Raw genomic sequence first — 17,160 nt, 5'->3', positions numbered from 1 at the left:
GGCATACAGTAGGTGCTCAGTAAATACTGATGGCTACAGGGGCCTCTGGCTGAAGAATCCACATGGTTAAGAGAGGCCCATCGCTCCAGCTGGAGAGTGGCACACGGACGGGTCAAGACCAGACAGCAGGGAGCAGGGAGCTCCCGGTGGTGTCAGCCTGGGATGTCTCCCTCACAGCCCCTTGGAGAAGTCTCTGTGTGGATGGGTTTTGAAGGAGAATAGGCTGATTCTCCTAAAGGGAGGGTCTTCTCCACCCCAACCCTGCTTCATGTACAGTAATATAAATCTGAAAGAGAAAAGAAACGCATCTGACTCCAAATCCCAAGAGCTTTCCCTGCGCTGCTCCCTCCGGGTGTGCCATAGGAGGGCAAAGGTACAAGAACATGTCAGATGAAGAAAATCCCACTGTCTCCCCAGCTCGCATGCTCGTACAGACAGAAAATCGGCATAAAGGGGGACATGGGGGTGGCTTGGAGATAGGTCCCCATCCTCCCTGGGCTATGTTCTAGTTATGTCACCCTCTCTGAGCCTCAGCTTCTCATCTGCATGGCAGGATTAAATGAGTCAATGTAGATATAGCTTAGTGCCCACGGTCCTGTAGGTTTAGTTCCCTTCCTTCCTCCCCCCCCCCCCCACAGAGCACCCCAGCGTTCCTCTGGGCAACAGAGGGCCAGTGTGGGCTGGCTTTTCTAGACCAGCATTTTCCCCCTTCTCCCCTGAGCCAGATTCCCCACAGGTACCTTCAACTCTTCCACGTTGCAGAGGTGCTGGTTCCCCCTTATGGGCCCATTTCTTCCCCATCCTGTGCTCCCACCTAAAACACTGCTGGCTCTCCCTCACCACAAGGGGGCGTATCAGGGTATGGTGGAGAGCATTTTCCATTATTTCCATTCCCCTTCCCAACCTGTTCCGTCAGGTCCTGGCATTTCCCCATCACTCAGTTGGGCTTTGCATTTTACTTTCCCTCTCCAGGGCCCGACCAGCCTCCCTTCCACCCCAAACCTGTAGCCAGGGCTTCAAAGCACGATTCCTTCCAGTTCCCTTGTTGGCTGTGAGTGCCGAGCTCCTACTGCTGCTGATTGATATGGCAAGTTTTGTTTTTGGCTTTGACGTGTCCATAAAACAAATGTGCACATAAACAATTATGGTCAGATATGCAGTCAGTGCACTACATGTTCAGACAGTAGAACAAGTGAGCAGTCCTCTGCTGGCTCCTGGGTAGGAAAGCCTTCCCAGTGCATGTAACGCTGAAGTGGGTTTTAAAGGTGGAGTAGGAGTTCAGATGAGGAGAGAGGAATATGGGAGAATTTCTAGGCAGAGTGACCAGCACGTGTAAGTGTGTACAGCTGTGGAAAGGCCTGGGTCATGGAGTCGTGTGGTATGGGGTGGAGAGGGAGGGAGACGGGCTGAAGGCATACGCTGAAGCAAGCCTGTAAAGGGCGCTGAAAGCCAAAGAGAGGAGTTCAGAGTTCATTACCCTGAAAGCAGGAATGGAGGGCATTATGGCAGAGGGGCACCAAACGAGCTCCAGGTATCAATTTCCCAACCATATCTGCAGCAGACAGGAGGAAACCTTTCACCAGCAACCCAGTGACCATCCCGAGTAGTGTTTTTGGGGTCATTTAACAAGTGTAAAGTGGAAAAACCATCAGTTCTCAAACTTTCCAGTTTTAGGACCTCTTCTCCCTCTTAAAAATTGAGCAACCCAAGAGGTTTTGTTCGTGTGGCTTGCCTCTATCAATATTTACTTGATTAGAAATTGAGAAATTTTAGAAGTTAATTCATTTGAAATAAACATAGTGTATGTTGAAGTGTTTTTTAATCTTTATGAAAAATAATTATTGTTAAAGGAATTAATGACAGGAATGGTGTTGTATTTGATTTTTGCAAATCTCTGTTATCTGGCTTCATAGACGACAGCTGGATTTCCACATGTGCTCCTTCATTCCATCTGTTGTGATATCACATGCCATGCAGCCTCTGGGAAACTCCACTATACACCTATGAGAGACTGGGAGTGAAAACAGCAAGCAGAGTCAGTGTTATTATGAAAATGGCTCTTATCTCATAGACCCCTCCTGCAAGTGGTCTTCAAGTCACATTTTAAGAACTGCCAGGCAAATCATCAGAGGAGCAAATAGCTGTCAGAACAGCAAGGAGGGGCTTTTAAAAAAATCACAGGAAGGAAAAAGACTTAATTCAGGGGATATGAAGAGGCAGGGGTGAAAGCAAGGCTGTGTCACCTAGGGCGACACAGGTTTGCCTCCTGGCTCTGCCACTAAGTAACTGTGTAGCTTTGGCCTGACTGACCTCAGTTAACCCATCTGTAAAATGGCAATAATGCTAGTATAAGTAAAGCATGCAGCACAGGGTGAGACATTTGGACTTCTGAAGGTTAGCTCCCTCCTCCTGGGCCAAAAGAGGACTTTGTGAAAACAGCTTTGGTTCAGTAGCTAAGAGATACATGTAAGTCTGGGATAGGCTGTTTTGCTTCTGTAACATGGGTCAGACGTGAACTCCAAATGCACGGGCACCTTGAAAACTTTGGTACTGTTCGCACAGCTGCTCAATCCAAGGCCACAGTGTAATGTGGCTGTCAAACCAGCAAGCTCAAATTCAGGGTGCATTCATGGAGACACCATGCACAGAACAAGGGAGGTGAGAGCTCCTCTAGTATTGGGTTGGCCAAAAAGTTCGTTTGGTTAGTGAATACGTTGTTCAGTAAAGTTCTTCGTGAAAATGAAAAATGTCTTTTATTTACTTAAAACTGAACGAACTTTTTGGCCAACCCAATACTTTGCACTGCTCAGACCCCCCCTCAAGTATTGTGTTCATCAGGATGGGCAAAGCACTCTGTGTAACTCACTCCAAGTGAGGGATTTTTTTCAGCATGGAGAAGACTTGGCCAGAGGTGGGGAGGCGGTCAGGGAGACACAATCACTCTTCTAAAAGACCTGAGAGGTTGGCACACTGGCTCAGGGTGACCCCCAGAAATGAATTAGGCCCTGAGGATGGCCTGTCCGGACAGGCAGAGGGGAGAGGGGAGCTTGACAATCCCTAGAGTGTAGGAAGTCAGAGCTGGCAGTAGTGAGGGCCACATCACTAGAAGTGTCCAAGTGGAGGCTGGAGATGAGGCATGAAAGAGGCCCTGTGCTTGGTCACTGGGTGGCACCCATAGGCCCTTCCCAGTCTGAGTTCCTGTGCCTCTGGCACCTCGGAGACTGTCAGAGGAAATCAAAAGGGAACACTGAGAGTCCCTAGGGGTGGGTGAAAGGGGCAGTGGGCATTCCGCCAGGCATTTTTGCTGGGTTCTCTGCCAAATTTGATCCAGAGATGAGATGTAGCTGCTAATTCCTTGGCCTAGAAATGGACAGGAGAAAATTCAGCATTGCTCAGAAAGTTCGTAGACATTAAAGCTTTCTGTGCCTGAAATGCCAATGTTTGTGCCGCGCTGCCCCCGCTGAGGGGGAAGCCCCCCAGCCCCTTGGGAATGTGAGGGGCCAACAGTGAAGGAGGGAGGACCAAGGCACCCAGAGATCAAAGAGGCGCACTCAGCATCATTGAAAATAACTCAGTCACTCTCTCAGTCCTTTAGGGGCCAAGCCTCATCATTGCAGAAAGGCAGAGAACTTCTCCCAGCCTTCAGGACAGGCAGTCTGCAGCCACATTAAAGCCTTGGCCTTGGGAGAGATGTTCACCAATCCATTCTCTAATTTGACCCCTACTAGCAAGCTGTAAGGCGGGCTCTGCTTTACAGATGAGGAAATCGAGACACATGGCCGAAGTCACACAGCTGGCATGGGGTGTGAAGACAGAAATCCAGGCCTAAGTCCAAACCCTGACCCCCAAGACCCTCTGACCTGGCCCCAGCATGGGATTCTTGGGACTGCAGCTGTTGCTCTGCTCTCCATTTAAGTCTCAGATGTAGGCCCATTTGGAATTTGTCAACAGAATCCCGCTGTCCCTGCAACCAGCCAGCTCACTGTATTATGTGTCAGGTCTTCAGAATCTGGTGCCAAGGTCCCTGGGCTGAGGAAAGAAAAACAGAGCAGGCTTTGGGACTCTGTTCATTGTCCCTCAGCTTCTTAGTCGGCTTTTAGAACTGAAGGGATGGCAGACAGGGTAAGGAGAGCCTGGAGCCCTAGTAAAGATGACAAAGGTTGTCCCAACTATTTGTTCATTGCCTGTTTATCCATCCAAAACTGACCAGGCATTTCCACCCTTCACTTGTTCTGGGGGTACAGAGATTAAAGGCACATTGCCTTTAAAGAGCTTGTCAGGTGTTCTCTCATTCACTGTACAGTTTAATGGGAGACACAAATAGACACTTTCAATTCAGGGTTTTCACTTTTATGATAGATATGTACGTACAAGTGGCTGAGGGAATAGAGAAAAAGAGGTCTCTGGCCCAAACTGGAGGGCAAAGGGGGTCGTGGGCAAGCTTCCTGAAAGAGGGGTCTTGTATGGTTTTGAACAGAGGAACCAGCAAGATAAAAGCGGTAGGAACAATTCCAAACCAAGTGCCTGCCTGGCTTTAGGCAATTGCTCATTAGTTGCTGAATGCATGAATCAGGGTGGTAGCATGTGCCAAGACAAAGACACCACAGAGCGCAATCCTTGCAGGGGAAGTGTGACTAGTGTAGCACGTGGGCTGCACTCCTGTCCGTTAGTCTGCTCCTCCTGCAGTCTCCCTGACCACCACTAGCACCTGAAACACACTTAGGCAGCTGAGTGCCTACGAAGATGGGTTACACGCAGGGGAGATGACAAATAAGTAAACACATTGAGCATAATGGGAGCTAAGTCTCTCACTGTGCAAGAAAGGACTTATAAATAATGAAAGGGAGAAGCTAGAATGAACCTTGTGGTGCTGGACTAGAATTAAAGGTACCAGTGTGACTGGTCAGAATGGCCATCATCAAGTCTACAAATAATAAATACTGGAGGGGGTGTGGAAAAAAGGGAACCTTCCTACACTGCTGGTGGGAAAGTAAATTGGTGCAGCCACTATGGAAAACTGTATGGAGGTTCCTTAAAAAACTAAAAACAGAGTTGCCGTATGATCCAGCAATCCCACTTCTGGGCATATATCTGGAGAAAACTCTAATTCAAAAAGATACATTGGGGCTTCCCTGGTGGCACAGTGGTTGAGAGTCTGCCTGCCAATGGAGGGGACATGGGTTTGAGCCCTGGTCTGGGAGGATCCCACATGCCACGGAGCAACTGGGCCCGTGAGCCACAACTACTGAGCCTGCACGTCTGGAGCCTGTGCTCTGCAACAAGAGGCCACGATAGTGAGAGACCCGCGCACTGCAATGAAGAGTGGCCCCCGCTTGCCGCAACTAGAGAAAGCCCTCGCACAGAAACAAAGACCCAACAGAACCAAAAGTAAATAAATAAATAAAAATTTTTAAAAAGATACATGCACCCCAATGTTCATAGCAGCCCTATCTACAATAGCAAAACATGGAAGCAACCTAAATGTCCATCAACAGAAGAATGGATAAAGATGTGGTACCATGTATACAATGGAATATTACTCAGCCATAAAAAAGAAATAATGCTATTTGCAGCAACATGGATGGACCTAGAGATGCTATTATATACAGTAGTTTGGAAAAGAAATAGTAGAATGGAAAAAAATACAAAAAATATATATATAAAATATATTACACATATATATATAACTGAGTCACTTTGCTGTACACCAGAAACACAACATTGTAAATCAACTATACTTCAATAAAATAAAGGGAGATGACAACTTGTTAGGAAAAAAAGGTGCCAGTGTGAACTGAGGTGTTCAGTACCCATATGTAGACGCAGGAATACAGATGTGATGTTTGTGTATTTATTTTCTATGCATTTACTGAAATGCTTGGGAGCAGTGAGACTCCAGTAGCAATGAACACACCTAGAACAAAGTTTTGGTTTCTACTTGAAAGGGAACAGAGCTCGTTGGAGAAATGGTGAATTCCAGGGCTGGTGCACAGAAAGTACAAGAGCCTGAAATATATTACTGTGCCAGAAAATAAGGAAGTAGTCAAAAGAGATAAAGACACGCCAAACACAGAAGTTACCTTTGAGAACCAGAACAATGGGACATTTGAGCATCAATATAATGAGTTATAAAAATGCATGACTTGAGTCTAGTCATGAGGAAACACCAAACATAAATTGAGGGACGTGGTATAAAACAAGGGCCCTGTAATCTTAAAAAAAAAAGAGTTAAGCTCATAAAGATCAAGGAAGGACTGAGAAAGAGTACAGATTGAAGGAGACTAACTAAATGCAGTGTATTATTCTGGATTGAAGTCTTCTGCTATGAAGGACATTACTAGGACAACTGCAAAACTTAAATGGGTTTGGGGAAGTATGGGGTGGGGGTAATTGGGAGCTTTTTGTGCTGTTCCCAAAACTTTTCTGGAAGCCTGAAATTGTGTAAGGATGAAAAAATTAAGGCTTTTTGCAAAAATGGTATAAAAATTATAACAACAAAATTTAAGATACAAAAATATTTTACAATGAAAGTAACAATAAATTAGTGAAAAGATTTCTCTCCTTCGTAATTTCCTTACAAGTGGAGATAATATAAAAAGTAGTTTAAATGATGTCAAACAAGCAGAAGCAGGCCTTACTGACAAAAAAAGACATCTGAAAATGAAACAAAAAAAACCCCCACAAAATGCCCCCACCAAAAAATAGACTAAAATGCTAAAAAGTTGCAAGAAAAAAAAAAAATCAACTCCAGGGATCATAAAATCACCCAACCAAAAAAAAAAAATAATAATTCTAACCTCAAGCTGTTCTCAGGCATAGCCCTACCAGTCCCATTCATTCTCATCTATTTTTAACCAATTTTGAGATAATTTATCACATGTTCTTCTAATCTGCTATTGTTGGCAAATAAAACCCAGTTGGCTTCTATGATTTACAATTTTGGACTTTGTTATAGATGGAAGCTGTCAATAACAAAACTCAGGATCTGCATCAAATATCCTTTGAGCCTTAAGGTGGCAATTCAACAAGCAGTAACCAATCCTGGCAGACACATGTTTGAAGTGTGGAAGGCCATGGACAGGAAACCCATCTACAGCTAGTACACGTGTAGGATAGAGGTGCCCAACATTTTCATCACAGAAAACCTAATAGTTAAACAAAACATTGGAGAAAAAGGGTGAGGCTGCTCGGGGCGAGGCTTGGAGGCCAGCTTCCCCAGGCACCCTGAAGACCACCTCACGGTCTGGAGAGGAATACTATCTACAAACATCTATAACTCACTCTGAGCCAGGTGAGAAGAGAGGATCAGTAAGAACGGGAAATACGTTTTGAGTGAGACATGAGGCAGAAGTCTGGGATGAAGATTTTCGAATCTGTGCTCCTAGAAGACAAGTTGTGCTGCACCTGTTGAAGGATCCATTACTATTCAAACGGTCTCTAAGATAGTGTATCAACTCAATGGCAGAGACCGTGTTCCCATTCACTTTGGAACCCACAGCACCACACGTGAGGCAATCTGTCATCGCTGGCGTTTCTTTGGTCCTCCTCGCCTCTCCACAGTGCAAACCCTGCTTGTGGGGCCACTTTCCGCCAACTGTATCATGATAGGGAAGGCCTTTTATAACCGATTTGTCACTAGCAGTGTCCCCGTGGTTCCCCAACCTTTAGTGCACAGCGCTGTATCTCTTGCCTACCAAGTCCAAGCCTTCTCCTGCCTCCTTGTCACTGCTCCTCCCATCCCCAAACTATCCACACACAGTTCTGGAAACTGGTCTGTCACCCAACAGGTCCAACTGCTATATCCCTCCCTCCAAGGTTCCAGCTACTCTCTTCCAGCTGTGGTTAAGATCCTTGTTCGAATTGCCCCAGCTCTGATCCCAGGGCGCAGGGATTCCCAGATGCATTCATTTGACTTTTCTGTTCTGGTTGATTCATCACTATGCCAGGTGCTTCTGACAGCGCTTAGTGCTGAATTTAGTTATCTTGCTAAAGAGAAAGACATAGCATAGGAACAGCAAAGAATAATTTTAGACACCGCATACATGCCAAACAAGCACACCAGGCACACGATGCGCTCCTCCCTTTGATAACGAATATATGGGGGTGATACCACCCCTCTGGAAAGAACCCACGAGGGTCACAAGCAAAGCAAACTGAAGCTAAGACCTCAAGAGGCCAAGAATGCCAAATAGAGGGGGGAAAACATCATAATTTAACACATGATGGACCTGGTTGCAATTATTATTTTTTTTTTTTTTGCGGTACGCAGGCCTCTCACTGCTGTGGCCTCTCCCGTTGCGGAGCACAGGCTCCGGACGCGCAGGCTCAGCGGCCATGGCTCACAGGCCCAGCCGCTCCGCGGCATGTGGGATCTTCCCGGACCGGGGCACGAACCCATGTCCCCTGCATCAGGAGGCGGACTCTCAACCACTGTGCCACCAGGGAAGCCCCTTGGTTGCAATTTAAAACGGGGTGGCAAACTTTTTCTGTAAAGGGCCAGATAATAATTATTTAGGTTTTGCTGGCCATAGTCTTTGTTGCAACTATGCAACAGCAAACCTCTTTAGCACAAAGGTAGCTGCTTATAGACAATATGTAAATAAATGAGCATGCCTGCGTTTCAATAAAACTATTTATGGACACTGGAATTTGAATCAATCTTCACATGTCATAAAATCCTTTTTGTAGAAACAAACACAAAAACAAAAAACATTAAAAAATGTAAAGGCCATTCTTAGCTCATGGCTCATACAACAGACAGTGAGCCAGATTTGGCTCATGGGGCTGCAGTTTGCCAGCCCCTGGCTTAGAACAAAGTGGAACAAAATGGACAATGGGCCATCAATTGGAAGGACACATTGTACCTGAGATGCACAGCTAGGGACCTCACCAGAACACAGACGTGGTCATGAAAGACTCCCCGAAACTGCTTACTTTGGGTTTAATATTTTGTAGCTATCTTAGGCTGGCTGATACAAGAAAAGAAGTATGGAAAAGGGGGAACTCACTGAAATCTCTAAAAGCTCTCATGAACTTTGATTACATTCTATCAAGTATCCCATCTCTGTGTTGATATTTCAGCTGAGAACACAAACAGGAGACCCAATAAAATCGACCTAGTGCCTGGCCTCCTACACACTATGTTCACCAATTAGTGAAGAAAACAGAAGGATAAGTGATAGAGGCACCATCAACTTCCAATCTAAGATTCCATATGGTAAAATCATTTAAAAAATGAGAAATGCCATGTTGGATATATTGAAAATATTTTATAATTAATTCTCTAGAATCCTAGCCATCTAGTACAAGAAAAAATTGTATGGTGGAACACTTCAGTATTTTTAAACAATGTAAAGACATATTTGACTAGGGGATGGCAATAAGATTTGAACAAATATAAACCTAAGCTTCCTCATTTTCCACAAAGCAACTCAACAATAAATATATTTCAGGAAACAGATGACAGAATACCTCAAATGCAAAATTCCAAAGTCATGTAGACACTTAACCAAAATTGTTTGTAAATTAAAAGATAACAGCAAAAGGTCACAAAAAGCCTATTTCTTTCATAGCGTCATGGGTGATTCTTTAAGCAGATAAACAAAGTACTGTAAAGAATGGTCAAAACTTGGCTTGAACTGTCTTCTGGTAATTATTAATCCCACTATTTGTAGTTTTGTTGTCCAAGGACAAAAGCTCCATGTGATCGATCACCTTCTGCTGTCACTTTCCAGAGAAAAGAGAGGCTGCTGCTGGTTGTTTTTTCCCTTTTCCAGCTTTCACTATGCTCTAAGCAATTAGTGGCAGATAAAATATCGTTAAAATAAAGTATCCCATTTTCTCACCAGAACTGCCAGCCCTCTTCCCAACTCATTGTTCTGCTTTGAAAGATGAACATATTTAGAAATCCTCATTTTATTCTGAGACATTTCTGCATAATCCATTATAAAACATACAGGTAATACAAAATCCAAAGGTCCTGTTTTGTTTATGGAATAAACACGTGAAGATTAAACTACATGATGACGCCATGGGGAGAAATCATGGTTTCATTTATTTTCATGAGATAGTTCATGAGTGCATGACGTAAAAGCTTAAAAGTTGTCACCAAACTGTGCTAAGTATTATTAAGAGATTATGCAGGAAGAAATCTGTGCAAATTCATCTTCTTCACTCAGTATCAGATAGTAGAAAAAAAACATTTCTTTAAACAGTTTTTTTTATATTCAGGAAAACAGATTTGAAAAACTGAACAAGTAGACACCTGCTCCCTCTTTATGATCAAATAACAATGACAATGAAGGAGATTCCAAAGAAAAAAGCTGAGATTAAAAAAATCCAAATAAAAGCCAACACTGCTATTAAGATTTTTCTTTTAATATGCCATGAGATATCTTGACTGTATATTTTCCAAAGTACTTTTCCAGCCGCATCTCCCAGCCCTTCCAAAAGATTTCTCCAGTCTGTCCAATGCAATAAAGGATGCTAGATTATAGTTCTGTCCACCTTCTCTTTTAGAAAGCAAATAATCCTAAATGATTTTAATGGTCATACATTCTTATCTAATAAGGAAAAACATTTACAAAGATCAGAAACCCAGTTTTGAGACATTTGCATTAATTTTGAACTGAATCAGCATTTTGTGGGTTTTAAAAAAGGCAGCAGTTGGAATTCATGACTTGCTGACAAACACATTTCTGCTGAGGGAAGGGGAAGACAGGGATAGTGAATGCTGCATTTCTCCATTGGCCCCAAAGTGCTAATTCCACAACGGGATACATCAAAAGCAAACATGCAACTGTGGTTTTAAAACTTTTTACTGCAATATAACAATGAAGTAAACAGTAATTAGACACCTACCAATTTCCCCCCCAAAACAAACCCAAAAAATGTAAACAGGAAAATAACTCTGCCTATACTTGTACAGCTTCTCAAATCATGTTAGAAGGGTCTCACATTCAATGATCAAGAAATTTAAAATAGCAGTAATTATTTTCATTTTAAGAAAAGATTCCCCCCTCTCCCCCCCAACCCCAAGTATTTATCATGAAAGAATGGGCTTTCTTACACATTAATTTTATACTTATTTGAAGCAGCAACAATAACCATCAATAATTTGGCATTTCTGTTTACAGTTGCTCCAATTTTTTTTTTTTTTTTTTAATTTCACAAAGCCATTATCCAGTGTTGCCATAAAACAGGGACTGTAGATTCTAGGTAGCAAAGATTCTTTCTGAAACCACTGTTAAGTCAAAGAAATATAAAGCAGGGCATTACACTAAATTTCTGGATCTAGTACACTAAAAAGAGTGAAACCTAGGAAAAGTTACCTACTGTTTTATAGAGGAAATAAAGACCTGCAAAAGCTGACTTTTGGTTGTATAATATTTTACACGCTGTGTGGATCTGCGGCATCTGCTAATTGAAGCAGACATGCACGGTATTTATCCCTGCCCTGTATCCTAGACCCCCCTCCCCACCCCCAAGAATCTACTACCTTATACCAAGTATTGTGGATATGAGCCCAAGTCATCCCAGACAATCCAGTGAACAAAGTTAGTGTAATGCACTGGTGTGAAGTGTGAGATAAAAAAAAGTCCCTTTCAATCTTCATCAAAGTTTTGCTGTAGAAGAAAATTGGCAGCCAAGTTCTCATTCTTCTCACAAGCAAAATATGCTTGTATCACAAGTCCTTCAGGAAATCCTAATGCCTTTAACTGGAAGAAAAGAAAGAAAACATATTATGGAGTCCAGCATAGCACTACTGACAGATCATCACTTGAAAACATACTATAAAGGACACAAAGAAGCTTGAGAATTTTACATGAATTCACCCCTATCTGAATATGGAGTCATTGTCCAATTCAAGGGGGTAGACAGAACCCAGGCCCTTTCCTGTAACCACCTACAAATTCTTTGTTCCTAGTTAAAGCTATTAGGCTAACAGATACTTTGATAACACTCACTGGCATTAACACTAGAAATTAGCTTCTGTGGTGGTTTAAAAATAAATGACTTTACAGAAATCTGTAAATCAAATGGCTTTTAGTACATAAGTGGTGAAGCTATGGATGAGAGCAACCAGAGGTTGCTAATTATTTGTAAAGAGAGCCACATCTTTCATTAGGGTCATATATTACTCAACCTCCTTGCCTTATGAAACACTTCATACTACAAAAATGGGTGGTCAATTATTAGTAATATTACATGATATATTTTTGAAATCAAGACATATGGTGTTTGATTTTTATTTGCTTAATTTTTATAGCATTTTAAATGGTGATACGACCCATTTAATTTTTGTCTTCCTAGTCTATTAAAAATCACTTGTAACTCAGTAATTGCTGCTATTAAAAGCCTTTAAACACTCAGGTCAACTGTCTAATTCCCTAGGTACAGCCAAATGTTATTATGTCAGCCAAATGTTATTTATGAACCCCCTTCCTCAACTGTCTCAATCGTCTTGCATTAGACTATATCAAGAAATGACTTCTAAAAACTGGGCAAAAGTCCCGATTCAGCATGATTATATTCATCCATGAAAGGAGAAGAAACTCAAAAATGATTTTGTTACCTAGGTCTTGTCCAGATTAAAGCTGGGCTAGCTGAAGTAAAAGGTAGATAGGGCACGATCCAACTATATTGCTTCTACAAGACACACACTTTAGATTCAAAGACACAAATATGCTGAAAGTAAAAGGATGGAAAAAGATATACACCATGCAAACAGTTACAAAAAGAGAGCTGAAGTGGCTATATTAATATCAGACAAAACAGACTTTAAGATTAAAATTGGTACTAAAACAAAGGACATTTTATGATGATAAAACAATCAGAAAGACTTCATTATAAACATAGAGAACAACAGAGCCCCCAAATACATGAATCAAAAACTGACAGACTTGAAGGGAGAAATAACCAATTCAACAATAGTTGGAGACTTTAATATCCCCATGTTCTATAATGCATACGAGAAGGCAGAAGACTGACAAGGATATAGAAGACTTGAAAAATACTATAAACCAACCAGACCTAACAGACATTTACAGAACACTTAACAACAGCAAATTATACATCCTTCTCAAGAATACACAGAACATTCTCCATAAAGACCATGTTAAACCATAAAACAAGCCCCAATACATTTAAAAGGATTAAAATTATACAAATTATGTTATCTGACCACGATGGAATGAACTTAGAAATCAACAACAGAAGGAAATTTGGAAAATTCATAAATGTGGAAACTGATACAATCCTAAATAACCTACAGATCAAAGAAAAAAATGACAGAAGAAAATAGAAAATAGTTTGAGATGAATGAAAATAAAACCACAACACACTAAAACTTATGGGATGCTGCTATAGCAGTGCTTGGAGGAAACCTTCTAGCTATAAATATCTACAGGCATACCTCAGAGATACTGCAGGTTCGGTTACAGACCACTGCTATAAAGCGAATATCGCAATGAAGCGGGTCACACGAATTTTTGGTTTCCCAATGCATATGAAAGTTACGTTTACACTATACTGTAGTCTATTAAGTGTGCAGCAGCATCATGTCTAAAAAAAACAATGTACATACTTTAATTAAAAAATGCTTCATTGCCGAAAGATGCTAACCATCATCTGACAGCACAGGGTTGCCACAAACCTTCAATTTATAAAAAATGCAATTAACTGCAAAATGCAACAAAGTACAATAAAAAGAGGTATGCCTATGTATTAAGACAGATATAAAATCAATAATCTAAGCTTCAACTTTTAAGAAACTAGGGAAAAAAAGAGAAAACTAAATCCAAGGCAAGCAGAAGGAGATAAAATAGACACTAGAAAAAACACAGAATCAACAAAACCAAAAATTCTCACTTTTTTCTTTAAATCAACAACACTGACAAACCTTTACCTAAACTGACAGGGAAAAAAAAAGAAATCTGAGGATTCAAATGACTAAAATCAAAAATAAATGTTGGAACATTACCACTTTTTATAGAAATAAAAACTACTATCAGGGAATACTGAGAACAACTAAGTTGTTGTATGCCAACAAACTAGATAACATATATGAAATAGACAAATTCCTAGAAAGATAAAAACCACCCCAATTGACTCAAGAAAAAAAGGAAAAATCTGAATAGCCCTATGACAAAGAGATTGAATTAGTAGTCACAAAACTTCCCCAAAAGCCAGGCCCAGATAACTACACTGGTGAATTCTACCAGCCGTTTAAAGAAAAATTAACACCAAGTCTTCATAAACTCTTCCAAACAACAGACGAGGAGGGAACTCATTCTGTAAGGCCAATATTACTCTGATACCAAAACCAGACAAAGACATCACAAGAAAACTACAGACCAATATTCCTTATGAATACAGATGCAGAAATCCTCAACAAAATACTAGCAGGCCAATTCCAGCAACACCCCAGGAATGCAAGGTTAGGCCAACATACAAAAAAATCAATCAGCGTAATAAGGCATATTAACAGAAAAAGGGACACAACCACACAACCATCTCAATCAACACACAATTTGACAAAATCCCACACCCTTTGTGATAAAAACATCCAACACACTAGGAATAGAACTTCTTCAACCTGATAAAAGGAATCTAATGAAACGCACAGCTAACATCAAACTTAATGGTGAAAGACTAAATGTTTTATTTTCCTCTAAGATCTGGAACAAGATAAAAGATGTTGGCTCTCACCACTGCTATTCAACTATACAGAGGCGGCTCTAGATAGAACAATTAAGCAAATATATATATATATATATATATAAAAAATATGTACATATTAATAATAAAGGACATCCAGATTGAAAAAGAAGTAAAACTACGTCTACCTGCAAATGATATCTTACATATAGAAATCCTTAGGAACACACACACAAATTATCAGAATAAATGAGTTCAGAAAGGTTGCAAGATACACAAAATTAAATTGTATTTCTATATAACTAGCAATGAACAATCCAAAAATGAAATTAAGAAAAACAACTCTCTTTATAACAGCATCATAAAGAATAAAAATACTTAGAAATAAATTTAGCAAACTGAAGACTAAAGAAATTTCTGAAAGAAATTATGGAAATTCAATATGGAAAGACATCCCATTCTGTGTTCACGGCTTGGTAAAGACTTAATATTGCCAACATGGCAATACTCCCCAAATTGATCTACAGAAAAAAACACAGTATCTATCAAAATTCTAGCCAGTTTTCTTTTTGCAGAAATTAGACAAGCTAATCCTAAAATTGATATGAAATTGCAAGGGAACCACAGAGCCGAAACAATCTTGGGAAAGAAGAACAAATATGGAGCTCTCACACTTCCAGATTTCAAAACTTACAAAGCCAGAGCAATCAAGACAATGAAGGACTGGCATAAGGATAAACATATAGATCAGAACAGAACTGAAAGCCCAGAAATAAACCCTCACATTTATGGTCAACATATTTTCAACAAGGATGCCAAGACAATTTAATGGGGAAAGAACAGTATTTTCAATAAATGGTGCTGGGGCAACTGGATATACACAGGCAAAGGAAATGAAGCTAGGCTCCTACACCTCACACCGTAAACAAAAAGCAACTCGAAATGGATTATAGGCATTTTACATTACATAAATGTAATAAAGCTATAAAACTCTTTGGACAAAATAGAGGCTTAAATCTTCTGACCTTGGGTTAGGCAATGTTCTCTTCTATGACACCAAAAGCACAAGCAACAAAAGAAAAAATTTCTCCAACACAGAAATCAAGATTTGATAACTGTAACCTCAAAAAAAAGTTGCTCTAGAACAAGTGAGGCAATTGTCTATTTTCACTTCTATTTATTTGAGGGCGAAAAAATAACACTGCAATATATAAAGTATCTTTTTAGAAATACATAGTTACAAACCTGAACACTTGATATGTTTGTCATAAACAAAGACTAATTATAGTTCCAATGATTTTCTAAGTATTAAGTTAAAATGCACTTTCTCTGATTTCCATCTCAAAACACTTTGTAGGATAAGACAGGGCAAGTACTATGATTTCCTATTTACAAATGTTAACAATGGGGCCTAGAGAAAAATGAATGACTAGTCACAGTATCATAAAAACTAGGTTACTGCAGTGACACATGTATGGGCAGACATAGGATGAAAAGAGAATCAGGATACCAGGTTCTGATGTTTACTACACATGTATTTTATGAAAATATTCATATACATATCTATTTACATTTTAGAGACAACAGTGAAATAAAATTTTAAATATAAATTAAAAATGGATAATCTTGAATTGGGCATATACTTTAAGATCATTTTTCTAAAACATGAATGAAAATTTTAGTTTCTTGATATATTGATAACTATTTCATGCTAGACTGGTATTCAGTGCTAGTCCCTTGGCTTCACAAAGAACACAATAGAGAGCAGGGCTGAGAAGAGACTGTCTCCACTGCAGTCCCTAGGTTAGTAATGCTCTATTTGGCTCTGTCCAGTAAGAGCTATCTACTGTGATGGAAATACTCTGTATCTGGGCTATCTAGTGCAGGAGCCACTAATCCCATGTGACTACTGAGCACCTGCAATGTGGCTAGTGTGACTAGGAACTGAATTTCTAAGTTTTACTGAAACTCACCCTTTCTATAGCTTCTTTTTCCTGAGGCGTTACTTGAATGTAGTTCATATGACCACTTCCAGCTTCTGCAATTCCTCCACTGCCACCTCCACTGCCTCCTCCTTGACCACCAGCTTCTTGAACTGGTTCATTTAACATCTGAATAAAATGCTCCTGATGTTGGCTAATTTGCTGCAGTGATTTGAAGGACAGAGAAAAACAAGACATTGATATAAAGTATCTTCAGGAAAATAAGAATTCTAATACAAATAAGAGAGAAAGTTATAACTTTGCAACTGCATTATTTTAGAATGATTCTGGATTATTCAGTCTTTGGAAGGATATGATTTCTTGTACATTAAAGAAACTTCGTATTTCTGAGGTAAACAGTGAAGAATTAAAAGAATCCAAATTCTCTTTCATAAACACTCCCACCACCCCCGTCATTGTTAAAAAACTACTTGATGTATAAGAAAAAATAGAAGTTATATATATATATATATTTTATCCTCCACACTAGTAGGCAGTAGAATGCTATAACAGGGGTCCG

General features: G+C 40.4%; 1 protein-coding gene across 3 annotated transcripts in view; it reads right to left on the bottom strand.

Moving 5' to 3' along the window:
• Positions 1-10,356: 10,356 nt before the first annotated feature.
• Positions 10,357-17,160, bottom strand: part of RAD23B (RAD23 homolog B, nucleotide excision repair protein) — a 44,467-nt gene continuing 37,663 nt past the window's right edge. For all 3 annotated transcript variants that reach the window (XM_033431252.2, XM_049710980.1, XM_049710981.1), the window contains 2 exons: positions 16,632-16,802; positions 10,357-11,717 (listed from right to left, as the gene is read on the bottom strand). In XM_033431252.2, the coding sequence (XP_033287143.1) occupies positions 11,604-11,717; positions 16,632-16,802 (285 nt within the window). In that variant the 3' untranslated portion in view covers positions 10,357-11,603. The remainder of the gene's footprint in view (positions 11,718-16,631; positions 16,803-17,160) is intronic.

Source organism: Orcinus orca, chromosome 6, assembly GCF_937001465.1.
Source record: "Orcinus orca chromosome 6, mOrcOrc1.1, whole genome shotgun sequence".
Taxonomy (NCBI): Eukaryota; Metazoa; Chordata; class Mammalia; order Artiodactyla; family Delphinidae; genus Orcinus; species Orcinus orca.
This window is presented reverse-complemented; position numbering and strand designations above follow the sequence as displayed.